Below are 14,225 nucleotides of genomic sequence, written 5' to 3'. Positions count from 1 at the left end.
AATGGGCAATGGGACTGAACAGATATTTTTCCAAAGAAGACATAGAAAAAGGCCAAGTACATGAAAATATGCTCAACACAGGTAATCATCAGGGAAATGAAAATCAAAATCACGAGATATTACTTCACATCTATTAGAATGGGTGTTATCAAAAAGACAAGAAATAAGAAGTGTTGCTGAAGGTACGGGGAAAAGGCAACCCTTGTGCATTGTTGGAAAAAGAAACAAAGTTTCCCTTTATCTCCATTGGTTTTCCAAGTGTTTAAGATTGTCACATATATGTGATTTATTTCTGTTGTTAGATTATGGGTTGGAAATGAGGGTGTGACTGATATTGCTAGAGCTTCAGAGTTTCATGTTCAACCATTTAAAAATTAAAAATAGGTGGAAAATTTGAAGACATAGAATATTTTCTAAATTGTTTTCTATATGGGAAGAACATACAACTGGAGAAAATAATTTTGTGTTATGTATTGTAGCTTGAATTATTTCCTCACCTTCAATATGTGTGAATATGATCTTATTTAGAAGTAGAATCTTCATTGATGTAATCAAGTTTAGATGAGATCAGTAGGGTAAGTCCTAATCCAATATGAATAGTATAGTTATAAAAAGAGGGAAATTTAGACACAGAGACACACAGGAAGAATAGCTTATGAAGACAGAGGCAGAGATTGGAATAATGCGTCTACAACCCAAAGAATGCGAAGGATTGCTGACCATCACTAGAAGCAAGGAGAAAAGTATGGAACAGATTGTTTCCTAGAGCTCTCAGAAGGAATCAACAATGCTGACACCTTGATTTCCGACTTCTAGCTTCCAGAACTGAGACAATACATTTTGGTTGTTTAAAGCCATCCAGTTTGTGGTATTTTGCTATGACAGTCTTGGGAAACTAATGTAATGTGTAGATTTTATTTTTATTGAGTCCTACTAACTATATTTAAATATTACAACAAATACATAAAGCAGTAATGATTGGATTATTTTAATTTATGGGCTGAAAGAAAGCGTCTGATAGATAATACTATAAACTCATGCAGAGTTCCTACCAAGCCTAATAAGGAGAGATGATGATTTTTTTTCCTTCTAAAAATAAAGAAGATGTTGAGGAACAATGGAAATATATGTTACAGAGAGTATTTTAGTTCTAGATAAAACAAAATTACTTTGGTAATCAAAATTATATTTGTTTTTATTCAAAATGTTAAATGATATGTCATTTAGAGACAATATTGCAATACATTTATTTAACAGAACTGACTTTGAAAAGCTTTAAATCATCGTTAGATGTGGGACTCTAGATTCCTTACTTTGAAGTAGTATTTACCGATTTTGGTCAAAGTGGGATCAAGGAAAAGCCAATTTTGGAGTGTAATACTGAGGTGCTGTTATGGGCAAGGGGGCTCAATTAGCTAGTCTCTCATGAGGAGTGTGTATAACGTTTTTCCAAAACGGCTGCTTGAGTAACAGGAAGATGTAGCATTTGTACAGTCACCAATACCATTAGATATGGCTTAGTCAATCACAAGCACCTTCTGCACTGACTTGTAAATAGGTCAAGTAGACACATGGAGTTGAGGAGAAGCTTGCAGAGTGAAACTAAAAGATCGTGTTGCAGATTTGAACTGAACTGCTCTTAATGCAAGCTGAGTCTCAGCTTGCACAAAAGTAACTAATGTGTCTGCTGCTGAAATGAGAGGTAGCCTGGCAGAATGTGACATGGGAAACCAGAAGTATCTGGTACAATTACGAATGAATATTTAAGTGTGTATGCTCTGCCTTACCAGAGCTTATAGTCCATTGAAGAGAGAGAAACAAAAAGAGTAAGAATTCGAAGTATCATACAATTATACCAGTACTACAGGCTAAGAAAAACAGCTTGTTTCTCTGAGAGAGAATAGAGGGATGTCATGAATACTTTTATGGAGTTTCATAGATGAGTTTTCTGAGGAAACAATTTTGACGACTTATAACCTCTAGAGATGTATTTTTCTAAATCTGCTAAATTTTTCGCTGATAATTCTGAGGTACATTGGTAATAGTAAATAAGCCAACAGGTTGGTTTAATTTAGAGAAATCATTTAACTCAGTTTAAAGTGGAAGAAATGTATTGACAGTAGAGTCTTCCTTGGCTCAGATTAATAGAGTCCATGATTGATTAATATCTTTCTCAGGCAAGCAGGACCAACCTACTTGCTATGCTCAGTTGGATATATGACTCAGTTTGACAGTTCCTAGAGGGCAGTACTAGACAGCTATGGCCCATTCACCTACCTTCCCTCCAGCTGAAGACCTGGACAGACTACAGTTTGGGAAACCAGGAGTCTATAAACAACACCATAGATAAAGTAGGCTGCATAAAATATATCTGACCAAATAATTTAATCAGCTCTTTATAAAAATAAATAAAATATTTCCTCTGGCTGCAACAGTACAGCTTATTGTCTTTAACTTTGTAGTGTTCTCTTTCTCTTTTTGTACCAATTTTTTTAAAAATAAGATTAGCCTTGAGCTAACATCTGCCACCAATCCTCCTCTTTTTGGTGAGGAAGATTAGCCCTGAGCTAACATTTGTGCACATCTTCCTCTAATTTATACGTGGGACGCCTGCCACAGCGTGGCTTGACAAGCAGTGCGTGGGATCCGAAGAGGGAAAACCCAGGGCCTCCAAAGCTGAACGTGTGAACTCAACCACTGTGCCATTGGGCCAGCCCCTCATTTTATCAATTTTGTTGAAGTATATTTTACATATAATAAAATTCACTCAGTATCTACATAGTAAAGAATTTTCTCAAACCCAGCTTCGGTGAAATTATTTTCTTCTCAGGGTATAGGAAATCATGGTGGTGTAGATTGGGTTGTTTGGGTTCTAATTACCTCTCTACCATCAGACTTGCTATGCTGACCCATCAGATATCAAACATGCTTATCATTTTTTAACCCCCCTAGGCCGCATGCCCTAAAAAAAGAAGATTCTATCGAAAAGTCCTTAGATGTTGACAGGATTTAATGACTTAAGAAATCAGGTATTCACAAGGTATTACACCTATACTGGGGTTCCATACAGAAGGACCTCATGATTAATATTTTTAAACTTTTATATAGAAATAAGTCGAGATGTCACCAATCACTCTGCAGATGCTTGAAGAACTCACCCAACATAAACTTAAATGATATGAACAAAAGCATATGTAGCTAAGTGGAAAGATTAATGGATGAAGACACCATGAACTACATACAGTTTTCCTATAAATATTTTACAAGGAGAAATAATTAACAAGAAAATTACCAAGGACCTACTAGGTGGCAGGAACTCTACTACATCCTGGAGATATAACAATGAAATATATGTACGGGGGCTACCTTCATGGAGATTACAGTCCAGTGTAGATTTGAACAAAAAGCAGACAAATAAGAACTAGAACAATAAATGACAAAGCAGGGCATATATTGGATTGAGCATGATCACAGCACATGGATGATCCTTAACTCAGATTTTAGGTTTGATTAAGATTCTGAAGAAAGAGATAGAAGAAACACACCAGACAAATAAAGTATATGGAGGGATAGGAGACGAAAACGACTGTTCCAGGCCAGAGTTCTGCAAAACACTAGACATTGCAGTTATTATATTTCTGTGATTTATGCTGCCTCTTGATTGGATAGAAGGAAGGAGATAGGTAATCACTATTGGAAGATGGGGTTTCATTAAGATTGAGAATTGTGTTTTTACCAATTGTGTGGAAGAAAAGAGGAGGAAGTGATGGTGATGGCATTACTGGGTCCATGTATCCAAGTCACCCTCAGTATTTCTTCCAATCTGTGTCTAAATGTTATTTTTGAGAGAAAATTCCCGAGAGAATAAACATTAAAAACGTGATGAAAAGAAGAAATAATGTCAATAGAATCCTACCAAATGAGGAAAAATGCTGGCACATGGACTAAAATGAAACATATACACTCATACAAGGTAATAGTTGATATCTTAGATTTAATAAATTATTCTCATATTATTTCTGGTCACTAAAATATTCTTCTCTCTAGCATTTTCTTCAGGGCAGTGTTAACATCTTTATTCCTCAGGCTGTAGATCACAGGGTTCAGCATGGGCACAACAATAGTATAAAACACGGAAGACACTTTTCCTTTGTCCATGGAGCTAACTGATGATGGCTGCAGGTACATGAATGCTAAAGAACCAAAAAAGACCACAACTGCCAACATGTGGGAGCTGCAAGTACTAAAGGCTTTGGACTTTCCCTCAGTGGAGTGAATGCAGAGAATACTGGCAATGATGAAGATGTAGGAGCTAAGGATGATCAGGCTTGGGGTGAAGATGTTAAATGCACCAAAACATAGAATCAATAATTCGTTGACATAGGTACTAGAGCAGGAGAGCTTTAGGAGGGGAAGAAGGTCACAGAAATAATGGTTGATCACATCAAATCTGCAGAAATGAACCCTAAACATGCAGCTTGTATGAGCAAATGCACAAACCAGTCCTATAATATACACTCCTAAAATCAGGGAGAAACAACCCTGATGGGACATAATGACATTATAAAGCAAGGGGCGGCAAATGGCAACATAGCGGTCATATGCCATGGCAGCTAACATGTAACACTCTGAGACAGCAAAAATGAGGAAGAAATAGAGCTGAGTCATGCATTCGGGGTAGGAGATGATGTTCTTCTCTGTCACAAAGTTCGCCAGCATTTTGGGGGTAATGACAGAGGACTGACAGAGATCAATGAAGGACAAGCTGCTGAGGAAGTAGTACATGGGGGTGTGCAGGTGAGAACTGAGCCCTATCAGTGCAATCATGCCCAGGTTCCCCACCACTGTGACCACATAGATTCCTACGAAGAGGATGAAGAGGGGCAGCTGGAGTTCTGGCTGTTTTGTTAGCCCAACGAGGACGAACTCAGTCACTGTGGATTGATTTCCTGCTGCCATTTTCCTCGGAGTTTCTGAAAGGGAGAGAGTTAGGTAGTTTTTTGAGACATTTCCTTGTTATTCTCCATTTGATAAAAAGTACCTCATATAGAAAATTAATCGTTTAGATATCCCCTTGGTTACTGTATAATAATTTTAACTCGATAAATTTATCAAAATAATAGTCATCTTAATTAAAAATTTTTACACTTTAATATCAAACGTATTAAATTATTTCATCTGAAAGTATTTCAGCCATATTGATGATCATTTTCTATTTTTTGAATGGCTGCTCCCTATTCTGAATATTTCCATTAACTTTATATCAATCTTGTCTAAAGTGAGGTTCATAGACTTAAAATCTTAGAGAAGCCATTGAAAATGAGAGATGCTGTCTAAGCAACAATGCGGAGAGAGTGAATCCTGTTCAAGCGTGGTATTCTTTTTTAACCAGCAGCTAATTTCTGCCAGGAGTAAAAAGAGGCCCATTATTGCTAGGCCTTTGGAATTGTTTTTACAAAAATTAGAATATTTGAGTTTATACATAAAATCTTCGATTTTTAGCATTGTTATTGAAATAAAATGACAAAAAAAATTTCACTGTGCAGATTTCCTAGGTGGATTGACCCACTGCTAGCTAGTTTGTGGCCCCTGGACCAAACACTCTCCCTTCATTGGAGGAAAGAATTATGAGTAGTAGCTAAGTGAGTAGGCCTTAAAGTACGAGTGCCTGTGTTCATACGCTGACCCATCATCTCCTAGCTAAACTTGGACAAATAAAATAACCTCATTATCTAATTAGCAGATGTTAGTACTCTGAAAATAATAATAATTGCTGTTGTCTTTGTCACTTACAACTTACGCTATCGTTTAGAAAATAAGGGATAATTGTACACTTCAAAATATAGACACAGAAATTATAACACTTAAATCTTTCCTTTTATCTATTTTATCTTTCATTGATTAAGAGGCTATGAAAAACAGTCATAAAATTAGGGAATATAGAATCATAAATGCAGTCTCCTTTTCTGTAAAGCAGTAAACTGACAATTTTATCATTGTACGCATCAAAGTAAAATTACAGATGAATTCCGCTTGAACAATATTAAAAAAGTGAAACAGAAAATCTAAAATATTATACCTCACAGTTAAACAAAAATAAACTTTAATTTAAAACACAAATATGACTTGTACAAAAGTGTGCATGGAAGTTTGTTACTGACAACCAAAAACTGGAAACAACTCAAATATTCAACCAAGGAATAGATAAATAAATTGTGCTATATGCAACAAGTATAATACCATTCATCAATAAAAAGGAATAAATCATAGATACATGCAACAACATGGATTAATCTTGAAAATATCCTGTTGAGTAAAAGAAGACATGCATCAACGAGTACACATTGTACCATTCCATCTATATAAAGTTCAAGAAAAGTAGAACTGATCTATAGTGATGGAGATGAGGTCAGTTGCTGGCAGAGGTGGGACATGGAAAAATGACTGGGAAAGGATAGGAGAGAAAACTTTTAGGATGACAAAAATTTGTCATCTCTCTATTGAGATCTTGTTTTCACCAGTGTACAGTATATAAATTTGTCAAAAGTCATTTAGGTGATCTCTATTCTTAACATGGGTTTATTCAATCTTGATTTAACCTTGATAAAATTATCTCTAGGAATAATTTTGAAAAAGTGCTAATAAAATAAATTATATAATAAAATAAATTTATAATATGAATTTTAAAACAGAAAATCTAAGAATGAATCAGCAATGATAAAGAAGATCTGAACAAGATTCAGAAATTGGAATCTCATGGCATGCAGCAACTAAATAACACATATTCTTTATAAGGGCACATAGAACTCTTACCGAATTGTTTATATGTCTATTCATAATGCTAGCTACAATACCTTTCCAGATGTTTTTACTGGTCTTCACACTTGAGAAAGTAATAACACCAACCTTACAGGTTTTCTCCTAAAATATAGAAAAACAGGCAACATCCAGCAGTAATAATAATATGAAATAATCTCTTAGAAAACTGAGGACATATAATAAGTTCTTAAAGCTGTTTAAAAAGCATATTGAGCAAAGAAAAAACAATAAATGAAAGATGTAAAACTTTTCTCCATAATGTGAAGGAGACAAAGATGTGTGCTTGATAGCTCCATCCCTATTCATTATTTACTGAAGATACTATCAAATTCAATAAGGCAAGCAAAGGAAATACAATAATAAAGATTGAAAACAAGAAATAAAACTGTTATGTATAGGTGACATGACTAAGTAGGTGGAAAAATCAAAGTAATATAGATAAAAAGTTTTAGGAGTTAGTCAATAAATAAAAATTATAGATGCAAAGTTGAATATTTGAAAGCAAATTTTACAAGAACATATTTGTTATGTTTATGTTGAGAAACTCAAATATTGGCCTTGATGTAAAATTCTTCCGATGGAAACAGGTTGAATTCTATAAAAGAAGGCATTTTCTAATCCTCTATGTGGATTTTAAATGGACACAGACAGAAGGAGAAAGGGGTGTAGCAATGGCAATTAAGTAGACATAGTCACTGAAGTGGGTTTGTAAATCGTTTTATCAAAGTATAAGATAAGATCACCGAACGTCAAAAACATTGAAGATATTTCTTTCTGGCCTTTCCCTTATTTGAATTGTAAAGTGGATGGCAGAGTGTAGAATTAGAAAGTATCAGTTGGGACTCAAAATCTCTCTGTGAAATTTTCCTTTTCTTAGTTAAGCTTGGACGTGGAGATTGGCAATCCTACATTGTATAATGCAGTCTGTGGTCCAGAAAACCTCCCAAGTTATTAATAACCCAGGCCACAAGGGATGCCAACTACTAAACATATGAATGTGGATACTGAAAACATTTAAAGCAAACAAATTGAAATTTAAAAGGGCAAAGATTATATGTTTTTAATGTAGCTTTAAAAAAATCAATCATTTACATACTGGATATAGCTTTTATCTGTAGTTCATGTTAAAAAAAAGGACTTAATTATTTATTAACTCAATACAATCCATAAAGTGAGTGACTGGTTAATAAACCAATTAATTCAGATTGCATTTATAGAAGTACAGTGTCAGAGTATGATCAGTAATAACCCCAATAAGACTGATAACATAGCTTCCCAACTCAAGTTCCAGGGAACTAGAATGCCATGAATGGATCATAAGGGTGCTGAGGTCTTGGTCTTCTTAGGCCTTGAGGAAGTGAGGTTGAGCCTGTGGCATCCATAGACTCCTAGCTGGTCCCTACTGGCCACAAGCAGTCTGCTCCACTAACCCTGTTATGTCACACAAATATTACCGTTTTCTTTGTGTGCCATGAGGTTGGGAAGCACTGTGCTACACTTAAATTACATCTCTAGTTTTGTGTTTAGCTATGGATAATCTTTATAAGGAAATATATTGGCAAGATGGAAGGGAAATAAAAACTGTGAAGAACTTGGGAGATATTAGAAGGTAATGGGATAATTAGCAAATATCACCATATATCTGAAGGGAATCTAAAGGGAGACAGAGGGCCGGCCTGGCCACGCAGCGGTTAAGTTTGCACGTTCCGCTTCTTGGCTGTGGTAGGCATCCCACATATAAAGTAGAGGAAGATCGGCACAATGTTAGCTCAGGACCAGGCTTCCTCAGCAAAAAGAGGAGGACTGGCAGTAGTTAGCTCAGGGCTAATCTTCCTCAAAAAGAAAAAATTAAAAAAAAAAATAAAGGGAGACAGACATTTTATGTATGGTGTTTGACAGATTTTAGAACGTACCTTTTACTAGATATCAGCAAAAATATTCCAAAAATTTGATTTCTGAGAAACAGAATGAGCTTCTTATTTCTAATCATTGAATACACTCAACCATTAATCAGATCATGATCCAATTTCAGGGACACTGGATAGCGGATTTTCTTCGTTGCTTTTTAGGTAAAATATGAATATCCACACTACCTCTTGCCACTCTCCAGGCTTAGTTTACATTTGGTCCCTTCAGTTTCAGAAAATTTCCTTTCAAATTTAGAAACTTTTCAGTTTCTGGAATATGTCACATTCTCTTAGCTATGTGCATTTTTATTTGCTCATCTTTTCACATGAAATGATAGTTTTACCAACCCCTTTTGTCTCTGTCACGTGGTAAATATGTTTTCTTTTCAAATCTCATTTAAAACTGATTTCATCATGGAAGCATTCTCTAATTCTTTGTGATTGATTGGACCTTCTTACTACATGCTCAGAAAACTGACATTTGTAAACAGCACATTTTCAGACTTGAGCTACAGTCTAAGCCAGATGATGGACCATACCAGACATCCTCCTTTGTACTCCAAGTAAATAGCACACATTTGGAACATCACAGTGAGTTTAAAAACATATTTTATGAATAAGTATATATTTAAATGAATGAATGGAGAGATTGAGGAATATTTGTCTGAATTTCCAAGGAGATTATTTCCAGACTTAATATCTTCAAATCACAAGTGTGAAATGAACACACTCACCATTCTTCTTCCTGGAAACCTCAATGCCAAGTTTTCTTTGCATCTCGCTCTCTTTGGCACAGAGAATAGTGCTAATGTTGGTGTTGGGAGCCCGAGGTATCCCACATTCTGACACTGTTCAGGCTGAGAGGAGGCACAGCCTGGGTCTCAGAGCCACTGATGAAGCTGGTCTGCATCACAGGTCAGCATCTCCAATTATAAATTTTCAGTTTGTGTTTTTCCAGCTTCAGCAGCTCATCCTCACCTGTCACAGTCCCATGAGGAGTTCTGATTGCTGTGCTTTGAAGATTTGTCCTTCATTTACATATTCCAGGAACCAAATAACCTGGAGACAAATATTCTCCAAGGATTTCCATTTCTCAGGGAAAAAGTTCTTGAGAAAAGAAGCAATTGCGGTTATTTCCCAGTTGTCTAATTTTTTCCTTCAGGAGGAATTCTTTGTCAGTCTGTAACTTATCAGTTAGTGACAAAGATTTGTTCACAGGATCACTTGAGGATTTTTTTTTTTATTGCAGATTCTAATCTAGCAGGTGTGAGTGGGATTTGAGATTCTGCATTTCTTACAAGCTCCTAGGCAAAGCTATTGGTTTACAGTTCACACTGTGAGTAGCAGGTTTTAGAGAACCAGGGCACATTCTGACAAGTTATCTTACTATTAGTAGGCCTAGAAATCTTAAAATAATGAATTAAATCATTTTTTCCTTTAAAAATATGTTTATGTATGAATAGGCAATATACTTAGTTGATTCAAAAGTCAAATCTATATATAATGCATAATATTGATGTAATGTTTGCTTTTTTGAAGCCCTCAATAATAATAATTCTACTCATGAAGCTGTATATTTAAAGACAATATTTTATTATCAAGCACCAATGTTCCATATTCCTTCTTCTTTCTTATGCATTTTGACTTTTTTCCCCCAAAGCTGGAATAATTGGAGGCAGTCTTAGATTGCAGTATGATTCAAGGTAGATTGGGCAGTCACATCAGGGGAGCTCCTATAAAATATCATTAAGTGTATTAGATTCATTTTTTTTGAGGAAGATTAGCCTAGAGCTAACATCTGCTGCCAATCCTCCTCTTTTTGCTGAAGAAGACTGACCCTGAGCTAACATCTGTGCTCATCCTCCTCTGCTTTATATGTGGGATACCTACCACAGAATGGCTTGCCAAGTGGTGCCATGTCCACACCCAGGATCTGAACTGGGGAAGCCTGGGCCGCCGAAGCAAAATGTGTGAACTTAACTGCTGCGCCATGGGGCTGGCCCCTGAATTCTTTTTAAAGGAGTTTAGAGTTGGGTTATGTTAATGTTTCTCAATAATGCCTGCATATTTAACATCACCAAGGGAGTTACTTTAAATCTCAATATCCAGTCTGTACCTTTTATCAATTAAATCAAAATCTTAGGATCTGGGGTCAGATATCAACATTTTTTAAAATAACTTCTCAAACTTTAATGTGCATAGGAATAAACTGGCAGTCTTTTTCAAATGCAGTTCTGATTTAGTAAATCTAGTATAAAGCTTGAGATTATGCATTTTTAACAAACTCTCAGATTTTGTCCATGTTGCTGCTATATAAACCACTTTGAGAAACAAGGTTGTAGATGATCTCTTGCTTTGAATCCCTTCCACTATATTCTTTCAGATTAAAGCAAGGTCCCCCATGTGCAGACATCAGAAAGTTTCCTTTAGCTATGGAATTGCAGCAGCTGTAGGATTCTAGATGACTCTAGGAGAATATTATGTGTCTGGAACGCTACCTTACAGGTGAGCAGACTAGGATTGAATGTTCCCTCATTGTGCTGAATAAAAGAAGTGAGAAAGAGAGTTGGAGATTGGTTAAGGGCACAAATGGGAAGGATATAAACAGGCCATTCCATAAATGATGATACAATAATGAAAATTATTAAGATTCTTAGAGGCCATTGTTTCAATTCTGTCTTGGTATATGAACTAGTTCAGGAGAGAAAAAAATATATACAGAGTGACAGAGAGAAAGAGATAGAGAGGAGAGAGACAGAGACATTTTTTTTAGCCTTACAAATAACAGAGGTTATAAAATGATTTATTATACACATAAGTTAAAATTTGGTATTATCATAAACCACACTATCACTTATGAGCACCTACATTATGCAATGTGTTATGTTAAACAATTTAGATAAATAATTCCACCTGTTAGCATGCAAATGGAAATCTCATACATTGTTAGTGGGAATGTAAAATGGCATGACCACTTCGGAAAATAGGCTGCTTCTTATGAAGTTAAATGTACATTTACATAAGACACAACAATGTCACTTCTATATTATTTACACTCCCAAATATGAAAAAACATGTCTACACAAAGACCTGTACATAAATGTGCATGCCAGTTTTACTCAGCATAGTAAAAAAACTAGAAATAACTAAAATATTCAGCAACAAGTGAATATATAAACAAATTGCATTATATCTGTGAGATGGCATACTTCTCAATGATAAAAAAGGCACTTCAAATATACACCAAAACATAGATAAATGTCAAAGACATTATGCTAAGTGAAAGAATCCAGACACTAAGGAGTTTACATTGTAGATCTCATTTGTATAAAAGTGTGGAAAAGGCAAAACAAATATCTAGACACAGACAGCAGATTCATTGTTACCTGGGCTGGGAGTGTTTGGGAACTGACTTCAAAAGGACATGAGCAAATTTTTGCCCTTAATATTGACAGTATGATATACATCCTTAAACAATCACAATCATCTTATGGTTTATCATGTACTATTTCACATAAAGTACAGAAATATGAAAATATTCTAGCCCAATTCCCCCCTACATGCACGCTTTATGGTATAGTTGTTATATACATATAGCAACTGAAATCTTGATAAATATGCTTTTTATTTTTAGTAACTTCTTGGTAGATTCCATAGGATTTTCCACATAGTGATCATATCATCTGCAAATAAAGACCATTATTTTTTCATTTGTAGTATTGTAATTACTCCTGTTTCATTTCTGATTTCACTGATTTGAGCCTTCTCTTTTTTTCTTGTTGAGTCTAGATAAAGGTTTGCCAATATTGTTTATCTTTTCAAAGAACCAGTTCTTAGTTCATTGATTTTTTTCAATTTTTTTATTCTCTACTTCATTTATTTCCATACTGATTTTTATTATTTCCTTCCTTCTACTGAGGTGTACTGTTGTTAGAATGTTTATTTGAGATTTTTCTTGTTTCTCGAGGTAAGCTTGTATTGCTGCAACTTCCCTCTTAGTACTGCTATTGTTGTATCCCATAAATTTTGGCATATCATATATTCATTTTCATTTCTAGTTTTTTTTTTTATTTCTCCTTTGATTTATTCATTGACCCAGTAGTTGTTCAGTATTGTTTATTTGTGGCTTTTCCAGTTTTCTTCTGGTAGCTGATATCTAGTTTCATACTGTTGTGGTAAGCAAAGATGCTTAGTGTTATTTCAAACTTCTAAAATTTTTGAGACTTCTTTTGTGACCTAATATGTGATCTCTCCTGGAGAACGTCCCGTGGGCATTTGAAAAGAATGTATATTCTGCAGTTTTTGGGGGCCGGCCCGGTGGCGCAGAGGTTAAGTTCGCACGTTCCGCTTCTCAGTGGCCCAGGGTTCGCAGGTTCGGATCCCGGGTGTGGGCATGGCACCACTTGGCACACCATGCTGTGGTAGGCATCCCACATATAAAGTAGAGGAAGATGGGCACGATGTTAGCTCAGGGCCAGGCTTCCTCAGCAAAAAGAGGAGGACTGGCAGAAGTTAGCTCGAAGGTAATCTTCCTCAAAAAAAAAAAAAAAGAATGTATATTCTGCAGTTTTGGGATGGAATGTTCTATAAATATCCACTAAGTCTATCTGGTCTAATGTGCCAGTCAAGTCCACTGTTTCCTTCATGTTCTTCTGTTTGGATGATCTATTCATTGATGTAAATGGATTGTTAAAGTTCCCTACAATTCTTGTGTCATTGTCTATTTCTCCTTTTCTGCCTGTTAATAGTTGCTTTTTATATTTAGGTGCTCATATGTTGAGTGCATATATATTTACACTTGTTATGTTTTTTTGTTAGATTGTTCCCTTTAACGTTATGTAGTTCCCTCTGTGTCTCCTGTGACAGTTTTTGTTTTAAAATCTATTTTGTTTGATAGAAGTATTGTTACCTCAGCTTTCTTTTCATTGCCACTTGCATCGAGTATCTCTCTCCATTCCTTCACTGTCAATTTGTGTGCGTCTTTAGGTCTGACTTATGTGTCCTATACGCAGCATATATATTGGTCTTTTAAAAAAATTATTCATTCAGCTACCCTATGTCTTTCAATAGAGCATTTAGTCCATTTCTATTTAAAGTAACTATCAAGAAGTATGTACTTTTTGCCATTTTGTTATTTTTTTCTGGTGTGTTTCTAATTCTTCTCTGTTATTGTCTTCTCTTGCACTGTTTCCTTGTAGTTTGATGGCCTTCATTAGTATTATGTTTTGGTTTCTTTCTCTTTATTTTTTGTGTATTTATTGTAGGTTTTTGGTTGTGGTTACCATGAGGTTCATATAGAAATCTATATAAGTTCTTGGTCTCTTAATTTTGACCTCTTATTCCACTTTTACTCTCTGCTGATATTTTACATTTTTGATGTGTTTTTTCCTCTTTTATTTTTATATATCCCTTAATCTTTTATCATAGATATAGATAATTTTACTATCTTTGTCTTTTGATCTTCATACTGCTTTATTGTTGATTGATCTGTACCTTTCC

General features: G+C 35.2%; 1 protein-coding gene across 1 annotated transcript; it reads right to left on the bottom strand.

Moving 5' to 3' along the window:
- Positions 1–4,026: 4,026 nt before the first annotated feature.
- Positions 4,027–4,980, bottom strand: LOC124225083 (olfactory receptor 8G1-like). The gene has a single exon (XM_046637496.1). It carries the CDS (start codon positions 4,957–4,959, stop codon positions 4,027–4,029), a length of 933 nt encoding a protein of 310 aa, XP_046493452.1. The 5' UTR covers positions 4,960–4,980.
- Between the last annotated feature and the right edge of the window lie 9,245 nt (positions 4,981–14,225).

This window comes from Equus quagga, chromosome 14, assembly GCF_021613505.1.
Source record: "Equus quagga isolate Etosha38 chromosome 14, UCLA_HA_Equagga_1.0, whole genome shotgun sequence".
Lineage (NCBI taxonomy): Eukaryota > Metazoa > Chordata > Mammalia > Perissodactyla > Equidae > Equus > Equus quagga.
This window is presented reverse-complemented; position numbering and strand designations above follow the sequence as displayed.

Excerpts from the sequence above, each read along its gene's own strand:
- LOC124225083 (XM_046637496.1), bottom strand. The coding sequence starts at position 4,959 with ATGGCAGCAGGAAATCAATCCACAGTGACTGAGTTCGTCCTCGTTGGG.